The sequence below is a fragment of the Orycteropus afer genome, unplaced genomic scaffold, assembly GCF_000298275.1.
Source record: "Orycteropus afer afer isolate SDZICR_OR568_19922 unplaced genomic scaffold, OryAfe1.0 scaffold00047, whole genome shotgun sequence".
NCBI lineage: Eukaryota > Metazoa > Chordata > Mammalia > Tubulidentata > Orycteropodidae > Orycteropus > Orycteropus afer.
This window is the reverse complement of record NW_006921634.1, coordinates 6,615,224-6,638,707: the sequence shown is the minus strand read 5'-3', so window position 1 is coordinate 6,638,707 and position 23,484 is coordinate 6,615,224. Positions and strand designations below refer to the sequence as shown.

At 38.3% G+C, this 23,484-nt stretch overlaps 1 protein-coding gene across 1 annotated transcript in view; it reads left to right on the top strand.

The window, feature by feature from the left end:
* The window catches only part of MRE11 (MRE11 homolog, double strand break repair nuclease), an 84,492-nt gene extending 71,278 nt beyond the window's left edge, over positions 1-13,214 (top strand). Inside the window, exons 17-18 of the mRNA XM_007938063.2 lie at positions 8,398-8,456; positions 13,143-13,214. Of these exons, the coding sequence (XP_007936254.1) occupies positions 8,398-8,456; positions 13,143-13,214 (131 nt within the window). The remainder of the gene's footprint in view (positions 1-8,397; positions 8,457-13,142) is intronic.
* The last annotated feature ends 10,270 nt before the right edge of the window (positions 13,215-23,484 follow it).

Here is a 23,484-nt window from a genome sequence, read left to right as displayed (position 1 = left end):
ATGGGGAGGAAGTCGGAAGGGAGCTGTTGCATTGTGGTAAATTGTAGTCAATGTCATGAGATAAAGTGTATGTGAACTGCTGTATGGAAAGTGAATTTGCTGTGTAAATTTTTACCCAAATCACAATTAAAAAAAAAAAAGAAGAATGCTTTGCTCATCTTTGGAACTATGTTTCAAGAAGGATACCAACTATACATGATCATTCTGAAGAGAAGCAATATAAAATTAAAAATGGTTGGAGAAACTTGGGCTATTTAACCTGGGAAATATTCAGGTCTTGAGGTTGATGATCTATAGTGTACAAGATGAAAGCTTTGATTTCTGTCAACGGAATGGTTTTCAGTTTGTTTGGCATCATGGATTCTCTTTAAGAATCTGAGGAAAGCTGTAATTTGGACTCATTTTCAAAGAATTTAGGAACGTCCGTGGAGCCCACACCTGGGAAGGAAAGGAGGAAAGGGAAGGAGGGTATGTGGTGTTTTGTAAAGAATTCAGACTGATACATATTAAAGTTGGGGGAAAGTGTCATCACGTCTTCAATTTTTAATTGATTCAGAAAAAGGACATTTAAAGAGAATTCTGTTTACCTCTACTCTCCTTGACTACTGGGGTCCCAGCTTCAGGTAGGGAGGAAATGCTTTCGGTTCCTACCTCAGGGAGGCCCTGGACTATGACTTTTCTGTCCCTTTCACCACAGGACTGTCAAAACCAGTCTTAACCGTTTGCCCAGATCAACACACGTTCTTTGATTTAAAGATTCCATTTGCTTGTCTGAGTTCTGGCTTTTCTTCAGTTTTGGCCTGCTAATTGCTTCCTAATGCATTTGACTGCTGTGTTAGGCTGGATCCTCTAGAGAAGCAAAACCAGTAAAGCTTATATATATACAGAGAGAGAAATTTATCTTACAAAATGGCTCACACACTTATAGAAGCTGGCAAGTCCCAATGTCTTGGATCACTCGTTAAGCTGGAGGCTTTTCCCAACTCACGCAGCTGTAGGGTCTGATGAGCTCAAGGTTATCAGGCAGTATACCAGCTGTTGACTCCAGCGAATGACGAATCCAAGATCTCCAGGCTGAATGGTGGATTGTTTGCTCACAGACAATTGTAGGCAGCACAACAGGATCCTGATCCACAGAAGAGTGTCTCTTTTCCCAGGATGTCCATAAATATATTGGAAGTAGGCCACACCCCTAGGGAAACTCCCTTTCAATGGATTGGCAGCTCAGACCATATACAGCCAGTCCTATCATGGGAATAACCCACATCACAATTGCTTAAACCACACAGAATTGTGGTCCAGCCATGTTGACACACAGCTCCAACTATCACAACTGCTAACCGGAGGACTGGAGATTCAAACCCACTGGCCACTCCTCAGAAGGAAGGCTGGGCAATCTATTTCCATGGGATATCGCCTCGGAAACCCAAGGAGGGGTTGCTATGAGTCAAATCCGACTTGACAGCAGTGAGTTTGGTTTTGTTTTGTTTTTTGGTAATTGCTTCCTATATTACCAGCTCTTCTGTGCTCTTAAGAATGTACTTTGTTAATGTTTGGTAGCAGTTTAGGTTGTTTTTAACAGAAGTGTTTGTCTGAATAACATAGCATATGATGAAAAGAAACAGGTTTAATCCTCAGTTTCTTTATTTAAAACAGATACGTGGCTGTCTTCTTTATATCTAGGACTCTTAATGTCACATTTTGAACATGTTTTCACTTTCTAACATCAACTCCTTTCAAAACCACTATACTAATAATTTTATTTTCCTTTAAATTTTATTTTGTTGTTGCTGGGAATATACATAGCAAACCATACACCAATTCAACAGTTTCTACATATACCATTTAGTGACATTGATTGCATTTTTTGAGTTGTACAATCATTCTCACCCTCCTTTTCTGAGTTGTTCATCCCTCATTAGCATAAACTCACTGTCCCCTAAGGTGTCTATCTAATCTTTTGAGTTGCTGCTGTCAATTCAGTCCTATATAGATAGTTCTTCATACTTTTTTTTTCTTTTAATTGTGATTTGGGAGAATGTTTACAAAGCAAATTCACTTTCTATACTGCATTTCACATATACTTTGTCTCATGACATTGACTACAATATGTCTCTGTGCATACACAGCCCTTCTATTCTCCCATGATTTTTCTGTCCAAGGAGTGTATCTACCTAGTGTAAATATTCAACTCATATGCCTGTCTTTTGTTTGGCTGGAAGCCACAGGAGTGGGTTCAATTTCAGACCTGCAGGACAGCTAGGGGCCATAGTCTCAGTGGTTCCATCAGGCTCTATCAGACCAGCAAACCTGGTCCCTTTTTTTTTTTCCAAATGATTTTGAGTTTTGTTCCACATTGTTCTCCCACTCTGTCCAGGATCTCCTACATAGATCCCCCTCCAAGTGGTTGACAGTGGTAGCCGGGCACTATCTAGTTCTTCTGGTCTCATAGTTGTATAGGCTGAGGATAACATGGTGTACCAGTCGCTTGGACTAATTGTTTCTGTGAATATTTGGTATTCTTCGTTCTCCTTTGCTCTGGATGAGGAGAGACCCATCGCTGCATCTAGGTGACTGCTTGCAAGCTTTTAAGATCCCAGTCGCTACTTGCCAAAGTAGGAGGTAGACCAATGTTTTGTGTAAATAATGTATGTTATGCCAATTGAGCTTGATGTCCCCCTGCGACTATGGACCTGAGCCCACAGATCCAACTCCTTGCTCCTTTTGGGTAGCTGGCTGTGCCCAAGTAGTGACTACAACCTTGTTCTTTGTCAGCTCCACTATACACCTGACAATTCTTACAGAATATAGCAGTACACTTGTAGAAACATTGTCTGCCAACCCTACATATGGTCTTGGGCACACTCCCCCCTGCATAGACATACCTAGTAGTTAAGCCTGTCCACCCATTTATCCATCCAGATAGCCATGTTTGCTTTCACTGACAACACATTATATGTGCAAAAAGGTTCATCTTTATTGTCTGTACCTCCCTTGTACTTGTCTATGTCTTCCTCTTCTTCAATGCCACCATGCTGATAACTCAGTTTGGTACATTGCCTTTCTCTTCACCCAAATCAATACTTGTCTCTACCTATCAAACAGTGTTCCCTACTCTCCCCTCCCAGCCCTGGTAACCAAACAAAGAAAATTTCCTTCCATTTATAAACCTTTCCTTGACTTTTTATAATAATGGACTAATACAATATTTGTGCTTCTGTGATTGACTTATTTCACTCAGCATAATGTCCTTCAAGTTCATCCACATTATGCAGTGTTTTGCAGATTCTATGTTATTCTTTAGGGTTTGCAAAAATGGCAAGGAGGCCACCTGTTCTGACCTCTTCTAACCCCACAGGAGGAAGGCAGAATCACCATCAATTGCCCAAGGCCTATTCCTGCCTGGCCAGACATGCTGCCTCCCTTCAGCCCTTTCTCCAACTGTTCCTCCCAAAGCACTCACCACCTCTCTCCTGGGTTCGATAATTCGCTGCAGTGGCCACACAGAACTCACAGATTATGGGGTTATTAGGGAAACACCAGGCTACAACTCAAGTTCAGGAAAAACGCTCAGTCTCTCTCTCAGCCCACCATCTCTCAGCCAAGTCTCTCACAGTCTCTCCCCCAGCAGTGCATGTCCCTCGGTGTCTTACTCAGCAATGCGTGTCTCTTGTGTCTCTTTCCCAGCAGTACGGGTCTCTTTCCGGGCGCATGTCTCTTTCAGCAGCACGTCTTCCTCAACCAGCAGTCAGAGAGAGAGTTCTGCCTCTAGGAGGCCTCCTTTTGAGCCTGGCAGGGTGGTCAAACTAGCCAATCATAGCATCAGAACTCTAAGCACTTGAGAGAGAGTGGGCACCTCCCAGAACATTGTTTTGTGCCACTCCCAACAGAAATACTCCAGGTGGACAACTTCAGCAATCAGGAGCTCCTCAGTTGCTCATAGAAAATCTCACCTTGGAGTTTACAAAGACTTATGGGTAGAAAAGCCACACTAAGTAATTTACTACACCACAGGGTTGCATAGTATTCCATTGTGTATGTATCATAGTTTGGTTATCCATTCCTCAGTTGATGGACTCCTAGGTTGTTTCCGTCTTTTGGCTATTGTGAATAGTGCTGCGATGAACATGGGTGTGCATATGTCTGTTCTTGTCCTGGCTCTCACTTCTTTAGGTCAATCCTATATAGATAGTTCTTAAGAGAGCATAATTATCAAGGCAGACGTTTTGTACTAGTTAGCTAAACTATTGTTTGGCTGTAAGAAGATTTAATGTTTTTGGTTTAAGGTTTAAAGATTATTTCAGGATGATAGTTACAGGGGTTTATCTACTTTACATGCCTCCAAAAAGTCCAGAGGTCATAAGAATTTGAAATTCTGTTCTGCATTTTTCCACTTTGATCAGGGTTCTTCTATGGAATCTTTGATCCAAATATCTGGTTCTTCTGGCCTCATGGCAAAGGAGACAGTTTTTCATTAAGACATTTAGCCACACATTCTATATCCTCTTCCTATTCCTGATTCTTCTTCTTCCTCTGTTGTTCCAGGTGAATAGATAAAATTATTGTGCTGTTGTGCCAGTGAAATTTTCAAAGACATTTCTTAATGACTAATTCTGTGTTACTGATTATGGGAAATAAATTTATTACTTGTGTAGAAAAGCAAGTGACCATTTATGGTGCTTTAAAGATTGCACAAGTTGCCATGACTGGATCATTTTTTGTAAGTAATAATATGCATCAGTGAAAAGAGGCTATATAAATAAACCAATTCAGAATAAAGGCTTAGTAGTTTATTTAAAAAAAAAATCAGCCGTTGAAAGCCCTGTGGAGCACAGTTCTACTATGACACAAGAGTTCACCATGAGTCAGAGGTGACTCGAGGACAACTGGAGACAAAAAGTCATCCAAATCAATATGAAGCTTAAGTTTCCTGACTTGTGTTTCAGGCAAAAATTTGTGTTGCCTTTTGTAGCAGAGAATTGTGGTTAAGGACTGGAACTGTGGCGTCACACCTAGTCTAGTAGGCTAGCTCTTCACCTGGCTGCCCAGTGCTCTTGCACTATAAGACACTGGGAGAACAGAATCTGCATCATTCTTGTTCATTGTGTGATGGGGGCTGGCAGATAGTGAACCCTTGAGAATGACTGAATAAAAGTTATATATAAAGTCAAGAGCATGATTCTGAAGTCAGAAAGACCTTGGTTTGCATTCTGACACCTCAGTTTACTAGCTGTTTGGCCTGCAGCAGTTTACTTAAGCTTTCTATCTCTGTGCCTCAATGTCCTAATCTATAAGATGGGTTATTGATTACATCTACCTCATTCGATTACTTTAAAGATTAATAAGAAATTGCATATGAAGTATGTAGCACAGTGTCTCTCTGTATTAAGCCTTCAGCAAGTGTAAACTGTTGTTACTCTATAAACCTGAGCTTTAATATTGCGTATAGAGTAGTTACAGATGTTAAATGAGTATATTATATATAGTACTGAGTACAGCACCTAATAACTTAACAGATGATTGCTGCTGTTTGTATTAGTGGCAGTTTTTTCAATAAATTTATGAATGTAGATATTTTATAAATCATTGGTCTTAATTTGTCTTTGATTTAATGGCTTTTCCAATATAGCTGATTACTATTAATATTGGACTCCTTTTTGATAAATGAAACTGATTTTTTTATTAGAAATTTGTGAAACATTCTTTATCAGGTTAGAACGAGTATTTTATATGTGACAAAATAACCACAGGGTCATAACTATACTGGTCATCACTCTGGGACAGAAGCAACTTTAAAACTATAACATCTAGATTCATACTATAAATGAAAAATGGAAAGATAAAGTTCAAATTCTATTATAACAAGCTGCATGACGTATGAAGATTATACTATTGGAATTTTATTGAGAAAAGTAGAAATTTTAGCCTGCAGTGATTGTAAATAAAAAAGTTGACAGCTGAGATTTTTTCTGTTTAAGTTGACTGTGACTGAGGGAATTAAACACCTCTTAAGCCTTTGATTATGTTTTCCACTCTGGCTACCATCTACCGCATCTATTGTTACTTCTGATAACGGCATTTATTGGAAGGCTTACTCCCTGCTAGACACTTGCCCATGCAATTTACACGAACTACCTATTATCCTTTGAACAGTTTTCTGCATGAAGTATTTACATTATTTTACAGGTGAGGAAACTGAGACTTAAAGAAGCCAGAGAACTTAGCCAGTAGTCACTCAGCTAGTAAGTCACTGAGTTTCACTCAAAACCAGAGCTCTTAATCACAGTTTGTTGTCTTTCTAACAAAACTCAGCCCTTAGTTTTCTGATGAAGTTTATTTATTCCACATTTTTTCATCTTTTGCTATCCAGGAAATGAAAAGAGAGGAGTATTCTTATCGTAGATCTCAGAGTCTGACGAAGCATTTAGTGAATAAATACTGAGCAGAAGTATTCCTTGGGAGCATCATGATCACTGGCTCTTGTGTTCCGTTGCCCAGTTTTGCCTTTTGAGTGGAGGAGGGTGTGAGAATAGTTATTAAGTAGGGCTGAAGCACTCTGCTCCTGCCTTGCCTTTTCCTTCTTGGGTAGACATCACATGACTGGGGATAGAACCTGGACTAGGAAGAATGAGTAAATCATAAAGTTGAGGCCTAGCTAGATTTCCCTGAGGTTTCCTGACGAGGAAAAATTTTGATTTTGCAAGATATTTTGAGTGATTGCCTTTTTCAAGTCTTCTGTCTTTCTTTCTCTCCGAGCGCTGTTTGATTTGGGGAATTGTCTTGGAAGAGATATTTTTAAATACAGTGAAACCTGTGACAGTCAGAAGTCACTGGGACTGCCTTGCTTCTCCAGGTCTTACAAGTTTTCCACTTTTGGCAGAGTGCAGCCTTACCATCTTGCCATTGCTCTTTTTAGTAGAAAATATTTTGAGTTATCCTTCTGACAGGTTTCTGTCTTACACATGTTCCAGCTTTCACAGATTTTACTGTATTAGCAAACTGATAAGGCTTAAGCAAAAATCAACCTGTAATTGACTGAGATTTATTCTAGGCTTTGGTCTCAAGAGGTAAGATAAAGAGCTAGCTAAGCTTTAAGTTTCTAGCCACGTTTATAAAGCTAAAAATGTTAAGGATTCTAAGGAAAGTTTTATAATGGAATGAATGTATGCTGTTTTCTGGAATTCCCCTTCTGGTATGTCTTCCTTCTGGTATTGAATATCATTATATTTATATCTGGATTCCTTTTGCCACTTAACACTTTCACAATACTCTGGCTTGTGCCTAAACGGCTAAAACTAGACCTGAACTCACTGAAGGGTGAAAATCTAAGGACCCCTGTATTCCTAACTATAGGTTTAAGTTAGATCCTTAATTGAAGAGCCTTATGCTCTTCTTAAGAATTCCAAAAAAAGACTTTCGGTAAGATGGAGGAATAGGCAGACAAGCGACACAGACCTTCTTCGACAAAGAAAAGAAAAACCAATTGACCGAGATACGGAAGATCACCTGGAGCCCTGAGCTTTGAAAGAAACTGTACAGAAGTGGATTAGGCACCAACTCGTAGAAAAACCTGAACGAAAACAGTGAGTACAGTTCTAATAAAATAGAGGAGGAGCTCTGGTAGCGTAGTGCCTAAGGCACTTGACTGCTAACCAGAAGGCTGCTGGTTCAAACCCACTAGCCACTCCTCGGATGGAAGGTTGAGCAGTCTACTTCCGTAGTGATACTACCTTGGAAACCCAAGGAGTGGTCGCTATGAGTTGGGGATGACTCAATGCATAACAACAACAATAACAATAATAGGGTAGAGGAGATCAGGAAGTTCCTACTGAAATCACAAAGCTCCAAATACAGCCACAGGGAAGGAATTCATAGACTACAAAGTAGGAAGATAATAGGATTGGTTCTTTCTGGATAGTCTTCATGAATGAAGCCTATTTGAAGTTTATCATTAATGTATTCAGAATTCAGTCAGTTAGATGATCAGATTTTATCCTTCAGGTATTTTTCTGCAAAATATTTTTTTGTGTGGGTGTATTTGTACCCCCCACATATAGTTGTTGTTGTTGTTGTTGTGTGCCATCGAGTCGGCCCCAACTCATAGTGACCCCTCCTTGGGTTTCCGAGGCAGTACCACTACGGAAGTAGGATTGCCCAACCTTCCATATGGTAGTTCTGTAAATACTCTGGGAAATCATGAGACTGGCAGCTAGTCATTGGGCTATTTGAACAAATAATTCCACCTCCCTCCAAATTTAAAAATATGTAAATGGTTTTATAATTACTCATCATGGCCGCCTGCAGAGAGGACTTAGAAAATCTCCTGCTAAAGAAGTGTGCAGATTTTTAAGTTATTTTAAAAATTACTTAAGAGATGTTCCATCCTTTTTATCCTAGCCTTTAAATCTACAAGACAGCAGCCCTCTCGAAATGTTCCTACTAAGAATTATTCTGAGGTAAGTATTGTATTTTAATAATTTATTTCCTTCATTATGAATTGTTAATTCTTTGATCTACAAAATAAAGAAGAAAAAGTGTAGAATATTAAAGCTTGAAAGAACATTGTTGATCAGTCAAACCAGAGGGCTTCTAGGATTTGAATTTTTGTTTTGTTTTCTTTTTAAAATAATAGGTTATGTGATTGGAAATAAATAAATGTATATGTACATGAATATTTTTATGAATAACAGTGTTGAATCAAGAGGGTCCAAGCATGCAATACTAATATTGAAGGTGAGTTCGGTGCTCATATAGGTTTTATTTATATCTGGATTCCTTTTGCCACTTACACTTTCACAATACTCTGGCTTGTGCCTAAACAGCTGAAACTAGACCTGAACCCAGTAAAGGGTGAAAATCTAAGGACCTCTGTATTCCTAACTATAGATTAAAGTTAGATCCTTAACTGAAGAGCCTTATGCTCTTCTTAAGAATTCCAAAAAAAGACTTCCAGTAAGATGGAGGAATAGGCAGACATGTGACACAGACCTTCTTCAACAAAGAAAAGAAAAACCAATTGACCGAGATACAGAAGGTAATCCTGGAGCCCTGAGCTTTGAAAGAAACTATACAGAAGTGTGTTAGGCACCACTCGTGGAAAAACCTGAACAAAAACTGAGTACAGAGATGGTTGGAGCTGCGGACTGTCAGCTACTCTGATGGGACCAACAGCCTGAATATTTCCAAGTGGTGTTGGGACCTGAAAATTGACCTAAAGATCAGACCTGGTCACCAAAGGCTGCAGGGACAACTGCGCTGGTGGCCTTTGTCTAGGAAGGGAAACAGCAAGGTGGGAGACAACCTGAGCTGTTGACTTTCGACTGTCCGAAGGGTGCAGCCATTTTGATTGTTTATACATGGCAGCCATTTTGGATGTTTACAGTGACTGAGGGCACAGCCATTTTGAATGTTTGTAAGTGGCAGCCATTGTGGATATTTAAAGTGATCGAGGGTGCAGCCATTTTGAAACTTTACAAGTGGCAACCATTTTGGATTTTAAGATGATAGCATTCTCATTCGGATTCCAGGGACCTAAGAATAGGCTCTGTTTGCCAAGGTCGGCAAGGGCATATGAAGGCTGACAACAGGAAAGGAGACAGGTGGTGATTGTATAAGTGCTGCCCAATAGCAAACGGAGGAGCACAGCACTATACCCTGCTTGTGTAGATAACATACAAACAAAACAAAGAAAATGAAAATCGTGGGCAAGTCACTCCAACATACGATCTCCAATTAAATATAAACACAAAAACATTACAATGCCTCGGAGACAACAGAGCATCACAGTCCACACAAAGAAGCAAGATAAAGCAGGAGAAACAAGGGACCAGGATACAAACCTAAAACATATCCCTGAGGAAGACACAGCATTGGAAGTCCCTGAGAAGGAATTCAAAGAATTATATTTAGGTATCTTCAACGTATTGAGAGACAGATCAAGGAAAACACAGAGAAAACCTACAACAATTTCAAAAGACGATATAAGAACAAAATGACAAAATAAATGAAAAATTAGAAATGATATAAAATCTACACACTAATTCAGAAGATTAATACTTAATTTTCAGAAATAGATAAGACATTGATTGAACAAAGGAGCAGAATTGAATCAATGGAAGACAGAATTAGGGAGATTGAAGGCAAACACCCAAACACTTCTTTGGAAAGGGATAAATCAGAAAAAAGAGCAAAACGAAATGAAGAAAGCCTAAGGTTCAAGTGGGATACCATCAAAAGGAATAACCTACGTGTAATCGGAATTCCAAAACAGGAAGGCACAAATAAAACCACAGAGAAAACTGCCGATGATTTGTTGGAAGAGAATTTGCCTGATGAAAGATGTGAAATATATTCAGGAAGATGAGAGTATATTCAGGAAGTCCAACAAACCCCAAACAGGATACACCCCAAAAGAAAATCACCCAGACATATCATCAAACTCACCAAAACCAAAGACAAAGAATCCTAAAAGCAGCATGGGAAAAATGAAAAGTTACCTACGGGGGCAACCAATAAGACTAAGCTCAGATTTCTCAAGAGAAACCATGCAGGCAAGAAGACAATAGGATGGTATATATAAAACACTGAAAGAGAAAAATTTCCAACCAAGAATTATGTACCCAGCAAAACTGTCCCTCACATATGATGGTGAAATTAGGACATTTCCAGATAAGCAGAAATTAAAGGAATTTGTTACAAGCAGACTAACCTTACAACAGATGCTAACGGGAGCCCTTTGGACAGAGAAGCAACAACAGCCAACAACTGACCATTAACACACATGATTTAACCCAGAAACCAACCCAACTATGGAAGTATCCAAAGTAAATAAGCCTACAAGATTGTAAACAGGGAGCTAGAGACATCAGTTGACAAATGATGACAACTACAAACCAAAAAGAAGGAAAAAACTGTGTCATTACAGAATTTGTAGATGGTAGGGAAGTCAAGACAACTGCAAGATAGAACGGACTGTTCTAAACTTGAGAAGAAAACTAAATCACAGGGTAACCTCAAAGAAAATTGATAAAGCTTCACATCACAAAAGAGGACCGGCATTTATATTCAGCAAATACTAAAATAAAACAATGAAGGAAGTGATAACATGATTCATAAACAAAACAAGCTCAGCATAGAAAATTATATGGAACAAAGAAATCAACACCACAAAAAAGCACATAACAAAAATGACAGCAACAAATTCATATTTGCCAATAATTACATGTCTGGCAAGGGACCTATCTCTAAGATTTATAGCGGAAGAGTGGATGACCAAACTATGGCACATACACATAATGGAATGCTATGCAGCACTAAGGAATAATGTAGAGTCTGCAAAACACTGCATAATATTGATGAACTTGGAGGACATTATGCTGCATGACATAAGTCAGTCACAGAAGGGCAAATATAGTTTTAGTATTAGACAAATATAGTTGTTGAGGAGGGTCAAGGAAAAGTTTATATATAGAGGGAAACTTTCTTTGTTGGTTACCAGAGGTGGGAGGGGGAGGGAGGGAACACTGCAAAAAAAAAAAAAAAAAATTCATTGATCCAGGTCACTTTAATTTTGTGTATTTTACTGTATATAAATTATATTTCAATAAAATGCAAAAGAAAAAAAAAATGCCAAGAAAAGTCCAGTATGGGCTTGACTCTTACTACCTTGCTCACAAAACCCATGTATTTTAACTCCTGACTCTTCCATTTCAATCACAGTTTCTCAGTAATGGCACTATTGACATTTTGGTTCAGATATTTCTTAGTTGTAGGGCCTGTCCTGTGCATTGTGAAAGGCTAAGCAGAATCCTTGGCCTCCACCCACTAGATGCCAGCAGCAACCCTTCCCCTAGTCATGACAGTCATAGATGTCTCCAGATCTTGCCACATGTCCTCAGAGTGGAGAGTGGGGTATAAAATGACTCCCATTTGGGAACTACAGCTCTATATCATACTTCCCCAGTAGCCTTTTCTCATATTTCATTCCTCTAGACACAAATGGGTGCTAACAATCAACATATCCGATTAAATCTGTCTTGATTCAAATCTTGTTCTTCTATTTGTCTTAACATCATCTTTTTTTTAATCTGTTATCCACTTATAACAGTGCTAACTTTTATCCTTAGCTCTGTTTAATTGTTTAATCTGCTTAATTATTTGCAATCAACTGTTGTCCAGCTATTGCTTCAAGATTCATCTATCTGAACCCAAAGTTGGTATCATATATGCAAAGTAGCTTCCCTTTTAGATTTTTTTCTATCATAAGACAAGAACATGAGTTCAAAAAGAGCCAAGTCATGCCACATTAGCTTTCTCTTTCCATTTTTTGATTGAGATTACACAGTGGTAGATCAGGGAGATGTTGAATGCATTTGATTCCTTCAAGGTGCTTAAGACAATCTCCTTATAATAGTTTATGAACAAAACACAGAAATATGGTCTGGATTCATAGCTTCTTGGACAACTGTGTTTCATGACTTGGTTAATCATTCAGTGTCAGACTGGAAGAGAGGTCTTGGATGTTCTATTTTAGTGCTCTGTCATTGGATTCATTCTCATCTGCACTTTTTGTCAACAGTTAGATAAAAACATAGTGTTTTTCAATGTCAGGATAACCATAATGTAGAGGAATAGTTAGGATTTTGGATAATAGAATCAAGAGTCAGAAATACCTTCATTGGGACTTTAAAAATGGTATTTAACAGGGACAAATATGACAGAAATAAAATATACAGTACTTCCAACATGGTCTCATACCTCATTTAAAATTGGAGCCTGAACTTCGATGGTCTAACTTTCATTAGGATCCAAGAAGAAAACTGCAGGGCACTGTCTGCACATAAGCCTTTGGAAGCCATTTACCGATCTAACTGGCTGTTATTTTAGATACAGGCTCCTGTGATGGCCTGAAGAGAAGTGCGCTAAGACCTGTAGGGTAGAAGACCAGTTGTGAATGAAAATGACATTGGAGGGAGGGCAGGGCTGAGCTTTGATTTAAGTAGGTGCTGCTTACATGGCTTCTGCCTCCTTACAGCTTTTTAGTATATTTTTAAAAAGCACTTTTAAGATCCAGTTATTAACCATTTTTATTGAGATGGTTCCATTCCCACAAAAACCGTCTGCTGTATTGTTTTCCCCCTTAGGTGATTGAGATGGATGAGTCAGACATGGAAGAAGACATTTTTCCTACCTCCTCAAAAACAGATCAGAGGTAGGTCAGTGATTTCCTGCTAAAATAAACATCTGAAAATTTTAAAAACGATTCAGAATTCCACAGCCACACATTTTTCTGTGCTATAGAAATTTAACAGATTTATTTTCAGCTAGTAAGGTCTGTGGAGAGAGGAACAAAAATAACCAAGGAGCTATGCCATAGAGTCCATACAACATTATTAGAAGTATTTTTTATTAAAAAATTTAAATAACCTGTGCTCTGTTTCCTTTTGTCTGTGTTACCCAGTGATTTCCTCAATAGAGGACTATATTCTTCCCAGTTAACAGAAAATAGTTTTGTATTGAATATTTGACTTCAGCTATTCTTCATTACCGTATCTTTGTATACTTCATTACACATGGTGCTGTGCTGACCACTACAAAGATCACATGGAGTGACTTTGCCTTCAGAGCCCCTATATACTTTCCTTGTTTGTTTGTCTGTTGCTGCAAGGCTTGACTTGGTGTACTTCTGACTTTTTCTTCTACCTGTTAACACTTCAGGTAAATTCTGCTTAATTAAAACTCAGTTAATGAAGATTTCTACATAAGAAAATTATCAACATCCTTGTTTGTATGCTTGTTTTCTGTGTTAGCATTGATAAGGGACATAAATGTTTTAATATGGTTACTGCCTCCAGACAACTTGAATTATAGTGAAAAGAGAGAGAAACGTATTTGAACCGGTTAAAGGATAATTGAGTCAGTACATAAGTAGGTATGAAATTTTGTGGTACAGACTATATATGAATGCTTATTAAAAAAAGAAAAACCAAACCAAACCCACTGCTATAGAGTTGATGCTGACTCATAGTGACCTGCATTGGGTCTCCAAGGTGATAAATCTTTACTGAAGTAGGTTGCCCCAGCTTCCTTCTATGGAGCAGCTGGTGGATTTGAACTGCCAACCTTCTGGTTAGCTGTTAAATAAATGCCTTAGGCACTGTGCCACCAAAGTTCCTTAAGCTTATAGACACTCAGAAAAAGGAGCCAGGAATATGGGAAAAACTAGTAGAAGAAAAAGCTTCACGGAGGAGATAAATTTTACCTGGGGCTTTAAAGATAGGAATTATTTGTGTTAGTGGGGTAGAGAGTGGTGATTCCAGCTGACAGTAATGACTTGAGCAAGAGTTTTAAAAATAAGGGGGAGGTTGAGGAAAAGACTATACATTGGTATTTCTCAAACACTTATTTTATTATTTCAGTTTTTTTCATTACATAAAGAGAAAAACTAGACCTGGTTTAAATTAATTAATTAAAATAAGATACATTTAATATCTCCCTTATGAAAGAAATTAAATACTAAATGAGATTTTGTCAGGCAAAAATGAGTTTATGAAACTAAAAACCATTGTAATATCTAAGATTTTTCACCTCCCCCAATATTTTGGTTACCCAGTGCCACTCTGACAAGAATATACCACAAATTGGATGGCTTTAACAAACAGGAGTTTATTCTCTTAGTTTGGAGGATTTAAATCTGAGTTTAAGGTGCCAGTCTTTAGGAGCTGGGTGAAAGCCCTTCAACCTTGGGCTCCAGCTTTGCCTCCTGCTCCCAGCCTACTGAAGCTGGAGGCTTTTCTTCACTCAGACAGCTGCTGACTGCTGAGACTGACAATCCCAAGTTTGACAAGTAAAAAGGCATAGTCCCGATGTTATCAAACCACACGTCAGACCATTAATTCAAGTCCGTTGAAAGTCCCAAGGTCGGCAGAGCATGGTAGGCTGGTGAACAACGACTCAGTTACATGCAGAGTTCAAGCATGCCATAAACTAGAGACCATTCCCAAAGCTGCTGCTTATATATGGGAAGCAGACCACATCCGTAAAGCAGCTACTCAGCAACTCCAATAGATTCCACCATGGAGTTAATTACCAGTCTTAACCATGAGGAATAACTACCACCAGCTGCCCAGCCACTCAACCAGGTCCAGCCAAATTGACACACAAACTTAACTGCCACACCCAAGAACTAATTTTTATCTTTTGAGATGATATTGACCCCATTGAGAATGTATGATTTATGTGAATTAAGAGTTTGTGTTTGAAAATTGGAAAATATAGTTCCATATCTGCTTATTTATTCAATTAAATATTATGCTAGATACTGGAGGTAGGTGAAAGAAATGTTCTTTCCTTCAAGGAATTTACTCTTTAGTGGTATGCTAATTAGAGGATACTACAATCTACCAAGATAAATGTTTTATTCATGTGTAGTGAAATCTGCAGATAGTTGAGGTATGAGTCCACCCAGAGGGAGCTCAGAAGAAAGGCCTGGCAAACCATTTCAGCTGTTAAAAGCCCTCTGGAGCACAGTTCTACTCTGACACACGTGGGGTCACCATTAGTCAGAATCAACTTGACAGGAACTGATTTAATGAAGTCTGAAAGAAGTACTAGTGACTTTCTGGAAAAGGTCACAAAAAAGGTAACATTTGAGCTGATGATCAATAGATGTATAAGAATGCTTAGATGGACATGAACAAGGTACAGTAATAAACAGTAGTGTCAGAGGTAGCTGATACATACTTGATCAGGGAAAGCTTCTGAGGAGGTTAAGCTGAAATTTTAAGGACAGGAGAGAGTTGACCTTGCAAAAAGCAGAGGGAAAAGCATATGCAAAGATTCTTGAGAAAGAAACAAGCTTTGTGTAATCTAGGAGATAATTGAAGTGGCAAAATATGGTGGAAAGAGAAGTGATAAGAGGTTGGAGAAAGAGGCAGGGATAAATCATGAGGAGGAACAAGTGAGCATGGTAAGCATTTTATCACCAATGTGGTGGGAAGTCACTGGAGGATTTCCGAAGAGCAGTCCATGATCTGATTCACATTTATAAAGGATCCTTGTGCTTGTAGGAGGTTAAGAGTTGAAACAGACCAGCTAGAAAGGAGGCTATTGTAGATAGTCCAGGTGAGAGAAATGATAGATGCTTGCACCAGAGTGGTGGTGGCAGAAATGGAGAGAAAAGATGGTTTCCGGATACATTTGGAAGTACCCATGGCAGAACTTGGGATGGATGGACTATTTGGAGTGAGCAATCATATTTAATTTCCAGGTTACTTGCTTGAGCATTTAGATAGTGCTCAGGAGCAGGAGATAAAGAAAAAAAAGAAAGAAGAAATAAACACATTTGAAGGGGACAGTACGCAGGCAATTAAAAGATCTATTTTAAACATGTAAAATTTGAGGTGCCTATGCTATTTTCAGGAGCTCTGGTAGCATAGTGCCTAAGGTACTTGACTGTTAACCAGAAGGCTGGTGGTTCAAACCCACCAGCCACTCCTCAGAAGGAAGATTGGGCAATCTGCTTCTATAGTGATACTGCCTTGGAAACCCAAGGAGGGGTCGCTGTGAGTCGGGTCCAACTTGATGGCACATAACAACAACATGCTATTTTCAGGAGGGGATAGTTCCATAATGGGCATAATGGACAGTTGGGTATGTGATTCCAGAAGTTGGATAAGAGGTTTAAACTAGTACTTAAATTTACTTCTCAATAGCATATAGATGGTATGTATAGACTGAAATGGGTAGGATCACTTTGAAAAAGAAAGAGGGACAAAGGTTCATGTTCTAATCCTGGACTTTGAGCTTTTAGTGCTTACATATATTAGAAGTTGAAGCAACAAGAAGGACATTTGGAAAATTCAGGTGAGTATAGAGTTGCAGGAGCCAATTCTGGCCTTTGTAGAAAGAGTACGAAAAAAATTATAAACCATGATGTGCACAGCTGCAGGTTGGTTGTTATATTTGTGGTAGGCAGTTGAAAGAGTTCTTTTAGCCCCTATAAAGATTTACTTGAATTTCAGGCTGTTATATCTAAAGTCAGTTACCAGGTTACAAATGTCCGGCTTACATACAACCTGTAGATTTAGGAACCAACCTCTGTAAAGCCTATTAAAAATTTGAGGTACATGCTATAGTTTGTAATAACACACGGGTGCTACTTTGCAATGCACATCAAAACATTATTATTACTATATTATTATGTTAAAGATGTTTTAGTGTAGCTGGAAGTGATTTACTGGAAGACTATTGGGATATCTGTCATTGAAGGAAGAGTCCCTTTCAAAATACTTGTTTGGTTGTTCTTGCCTTTGTAAATGAAAACATGCACATATTATCAGGCCAGATTCTGCACCACCACCACCCCCAGTAGTGGATCAATAGTTGAGCAGAATATTCGCTAATATAGGGCCTTATTTTTTCACTGGGGGGACAGTTGTGGTTTGGTGGGAGAATTCTCACCTTTCGTGCAGGAGACCCAGGTTCAATATTCAGCCTAGTGCATCTCACAAACAGCCACTGCGCTGTCAGTAAGGACTTGCTTACTGAAGTGATGCTGAACAGATTTCAGTGGAACATCAGACTAAAATGGACCAGAAGGGAAGAAACTGGCATCTATGTCTGAAAGTCAGCCAGTGAAAACCCTGTGGATCACAGTGGCCCAGTCCACACAGATCCTGAGTATAGCATAGGACCAGGCAGCATTTCATTCCATGGGGTGTGGGCTTTCTATGGGTCGGACGCTGACTTGATGACAGCTAATAGCAACAGTTTCTTTGATTATTGGAACAAATAGAAGTACCTTTTTGGCATGTTGATATATATTTAAAGGCATCAATGAAAAAATACTTTGATATTTCTACCCTTTTGAGTGTTTATTTTTTAGTAGTCTATGTATGTGTTCACCTCTTATTTAGTTAGGAAATAAAAATAACAACAAATGGCAGTTGTTCAGCACCTCCTGTGTATCAGGTGCTATTATAAGCACATCTGATGCCCACCAAAACCTCAGAAAGTAGGTGTAGTTATGACTTAATTATCCCTATTTTACATATAAAGGAAAAGAAGCATAATAGGGTAAGTAACTGACTGAGGGTCACCCAGCTTGTTATACAAGCCAGGCTTTCTGTTCTAGACTGCCTCCCTGCTACTGCTTCTTAACTTAATAGATGAAATTCTGCAACCTTGTGCAAGCAGTAAAAATCATTTGAATTAGGGGAGGCTGTTTAGAAATTGACATTTTGGGACCAAATCTGAAATCAGAATCGGCAGCTTTGTTTCTCTGATGACTAACTGGATGACAGTTTATGCTGTTTTTAAATATTTCATGATGATATAATGTGTATGGTTATTTTACTTATTATTTATAGTATTTAAGCTATGCCACTGACTAGGAACTTATTTGATTTATTTGGGCTTCAGTGTCCTTATTTTTTAAATGGAAACAATATTTACCTCACAGGATTCTTAGGAGACTTTAAATGAGTTAATACTTATAAACACCAAGTGAGTGCCTCACAAATAGGAATAGTTATGTAACTGCTTATTAAATATATAACAAGCTAGGAAAGGAGCAATAGGAGGAATAGTGAGCAAAATATAACTGCTGGAATTTTCCTGGCATTTAGCTTAAAAAAGGAAATAGCTTCCAGCCATAAAACTCTTCTTCTGCCAGATGGACACTAGAAAGCCTCCTTTCCCCTGGATACATTGTTTCATACTCTGCCCCTGTTACATTGGGAATGAGTGGAGCCTTCCAGGTTGGATAGAGCTGGCAAACACCACCCTTATCTCATAGCACCAACAGAGGAAATACCTGGCACCCTAGGGCCAGATGGGGGGTCAAGGGATGGAAAGGGGATTCTAGTAAGCCTTCCAGTGGGGGATCTGACATTTCTGGGGCACCTGTTATGTGCCAGGTACAGCATAAAGCCAATTTAACATGGTGTCTTACACTTAAAATAAGTTAACCAGCTGGCTGACTGGTTAAGTATCTTAACAAGTTAAGTTATTTATTTAATAAGCAGTTACATAACTATTCCTATTGTGGTAAGAATTCTAATAATATGATCACAAGCTATATCTGAACAAAAATGGAGAAAACTTACAGTTCCTAGCATTCAATCTGATCCTCCATTCTCTTTCTTTTTTGATCCATTCACATGAAGCTAATCAAATTAAAGATTTTGCCATCCTGGACAAAAGTTTATTTATTAGATCCACCACTGTAGCTGTTTCTTTCCCCTCCCCACCACCGATTTCTCAGGATGGAGATCTCTGGCAGATGAGATTCTGAAGGTCTCTGGACCCTCTGATATAGATTATGGCTGTTAACTATTTTTATTTTTCTGAGATGACATCAGAAAGCAAGGTCAGGTCCAGATGGATGTTTTCTACAGCTCTCACCCCTTCCCCTTGCTCTCAACCTTGGTCCTGTGCCTTTATCCTCTTTGATGGTTTGCGGTCAACAACTGACCAATTCATTGCTTAAGTCAAATAGAAGAAATTGGAACTCACCCAGATTGGTCTGTCAGTAAATTCACAGATCCTCTATCTCTGAAGCCTTGTTGATTTTCCAGTTTGCTCATCATATCTCCTTGTCCTTTGTACAAAAGTACCTGTGGATCTGTGGATTTTTCTGTTCTTTTCTGACATAAGACCCCTTTAACCAAAAAACCCAAGCCAAACCTACTGCCATCAAGTCAATTCTGACTTAAAGCAACCCCCTGTGGGTTTCCAAGGCAGTAAGTCTTTATGGAAGTAGATTGCCTTCTGAGGAGTGGCTGTTGGGTTTGAACCGCCAGCCTTCTGGTTAGCAGTCAAATGCCTTAGACACTTTGCTGCCAGAGCTCCTTTACTCTACATTTATTTGCCCTGACAAGACCTTTGGGTATAATTCTTTTGGTATAATAACATCTCAAAAGCGTGTTAAAATTGTTGGCAGTGATTTCCCAAACACAGCTCTGTCATGCTTTCATTAAAGATGTGAGTTGGCAAACTTTCTTAAAGGGCTGGATTTTAAATGTTTTAGATTCTGTGGGCCAAGAAGCAAAACAGAGGATATTATGTAGTACTTACGCAGCCACTTAAAATTAACCATTTCAAAATGTGAAAAACACTGTTAGCTCAGAGGCTAAAAAACAGACTACATTTGGCCTACAGAACATAGTTTGCTGGCTCCAAATACAGTATGACTTAAAACTCTTGCTAATAAAAATGTATACAGGCATAAAAATTCCATTACCACAGTTAAACGATTGAACTTTGTAAGGGCAGGAATCATGATTTTCTTCTTCACTGATATTTCCCAGAGCTATCATAGTACCTGGCAAAGAGTAAGCACTCAGTAAATATTTGCAATTTGGATTGAACACAAATAATGCAAGCAGTAAGGCAATTCTAGAGAGTGGTGATCCTTTTATCCTTTGGTTAAAGGGGTCTTATGTCAGAAAAGAACAGAAACATAATTGAGATTTGAATAAAAAATATTTTAATGTTGCCATAATTTTCAGAAGTGTGGGATGTGTAATAGATACATTTTAATACATGCTAAGAATAAAATAATATAGGTGTACCAGGTACTATATTTAAATATATTAACAGTTTAATCTTTAAAAAAATACCGAATGAGGGATACTATTGCTACGTCAATACGATGAGATAATTGAAGCACAGAGAGGGTAAGTAGCTTGCCACACAGCTAGTAAGTGGCAAAACAGGAGTTCAAATAACAGCTCCAGAATCCTTTTCCTTACTGTTAAGTCTTACTGTCTGTCAGATAGGTTGAAGGTAATTGTATTAATTCTTTTTATTCATGACTGCTACTAGATTGAAAAACTTACTAGAAAGGCACTTTGGATAAATTCTGTGGTTCATTATCTTTATGTTTTCCATCTTTATGCCTCAGGAAGTCAAACATATCATCTAGCAAATGCATGTCCCAGAGCCAAATAGCCAAAGGGGTCGATTTTGAATCAGATGAGGTAAAGTAATATTGTTAAATGTTAATTAATTTTAACTGTTTATGAAATGTAAACAGGAACCGCTGTTTAATTTCCCTGATGACATGCCTTTGAACTAGAGTTAATGTCAGTAAGTAACATCTATTGAGTATCCATCAGTGTAATTCCCTGAGATATAAAGGGTCTATAGATTTTTGAAATAGAATTTTCACTTGGCTCTTATTAATTTGTCCAGTAAACAGCAAGATCGGAATAGTTGTTTTTTTTTTACCAGCTTCTGCCCTTTGTCTCTGGAGAAATAATGGTGATGTTGAGATCTTAAAAACTTTTAATGTTCTTTTAAGAGATTATTTAAGTACCCACTGTGTAATCTGCATCTATCGTGTATACAGTAGTATGTGGTAGTGATTTTTATGTCCCGGAGGTTTTCAGGCATTAACTGAGGTGCCACCTAGCAAGTCCTGTGGAGGGAACTTAAATTCAAGATGGTACCTGGATCAGAAAACCTTTTCTAATTTGAATGTGAAGGAATAGGAAGAGAGTCTTTCCTCTTACCTTTGTTCATTTGTTTTCAATTAAATTGAGTTAAAGATAAATGACCAGATAATACTGGCTTTTGCCCTTCTTCCATAGCTGACATCTGAGAGGCCTTCCCACGTTTTTGTTGAATTGCTTAGTGATGTTTCTCTTGGACTTGTCACCCCTTTCATTTTTATCTTAACTGTTGGTATCCTGTTCTCTGTAACCCAGCTGTGTTTTGAAGCTGCTGGAGGAGAGGGCTCCCCAAACGCAAGCAGCAGAGAAAAACAGCAAGGAGAGCTCACTCTGCCCGTTACATCCAGACATGTTACCTGGGAGAGGGAAGCAAGCAGCTGTGGATGGGGTCATTAAGTTCGAAGCATCTAAATAAGCACATGGTTAGATGTTACAGTTAAAATTGTAAACTAGTTGAGTTAACTAGAAAGAACTACTGGCACATTCTTTGTTTCAATTTGGATTTGTTTTTGCTTTATTAACAATTTTTACATTTGATAGCAGGAAATGAATCAGCAAATGAAAGTGAATTTCTGCTTCTCAAGGAGTATGTTTCTCACCAGAAACAACTAACTTAGCTATCATTTCAATGTGTTAACTATCAATGAAGCCTAACACCAAATAATTGCCCTTTTTATTAGTGTCTTAAACATAAATAAATTTGTAAGAAGTTGGCTTTCTCTTCTGAATATTTATAGAATACTTATGAATCCCTTTTACATTATCCACATCAAATTATGTAACTTGGGCTTGTCTAAAGTTTGTTCATTGTTTTTATTCTGTTTAATTAAATTCCTAAATAGTATCTGGTATTCCTGTTTATTCTCACTTTGCATATAATCTGCAGCCCAGCAGCATGAGAACTCTGAAACTGAAATACGTCATCTACTTTTCCAACATGTATTTGAAAGATTACTTTACTAGGTTGTTAATCTTGAGGGTAGCTATCTATTTCCCTTATTAAATGGCTAAAGAAATAAGAATTACAGCTATTTCTGAGTTATAGCTTCCCTATGTAACTTCATCATTTTCTTGTCTCTGAATTTTCCAGAGCAGCAGATACACCAGTAATAAAAGTGGAAAAAACCTATTCAAAACCACAATGATGATTTGAGGAGTGTTTATTTTTCTGGCTTACCCATACCTATTTCTCTTTGTTAAGGTTAATAATTAAGAGAAATGTGTATGGTATATGTTGTAGGTACACACAGAGAGCAGGATTTTTTTCTAGTTTAAAAGTTTTTTAATGCACTTTATATTTTAGACAGTTTTAGGTTTATGGAACAGTTGTGCAGAAACTACAGAGACTTCCATATACCTCCACCTCCTCCTGCCCACAGTTCCTTCTGGTACTAACATCTTACTTATGTGAAATTGATGAACCAGTGTTAACTGAAGTCCATAGTTTACTTCAGGGTTCACAAGCATTTTTTCTGTACTATATTGTCAGGCAGATCTACCTACATCCTTATTGGAATTTAAATCTAATGTTGCCAGTGTGAATTCCTGTGGGTTTTGACAAATCATTGTGTCATGTATCCACCCACCACAGATGGTATCTTGCAACATAGTCGTACTGCCCTTAAAATGTCCTGTGCTTCACAGCAGTCCTGTTCTTCCCTATGCCGCCCCACCAGATGAAAAACAAGAGTGTTTTATTGAGTGTCGATACCCAAAAAGACAGGGGGATTGTGTCCAACAAAGACTGTCTTTCAAGTTGAGCCTACCCTCTAAACTTTTATTTTTAATGCTAAGAATTTAATTGGAATTCTTTCAACAATGAAATAGCTATATGGAAGAAAGGAAGAGAAAAGATAACAAATATCTATTCACATTTATAAAGAAAATGAGTCTTCCCCCTTCTCCCCAATGAAAGGAGAAAATGACTCCTCTTTGTTGTTTTGCCTGTAAGAATGTCTACCTTGTCTTAGTGAAGCGTGGACTCCCTAACATTGTATTTTTATGTCTTTTCAGGATGATGATGATGATC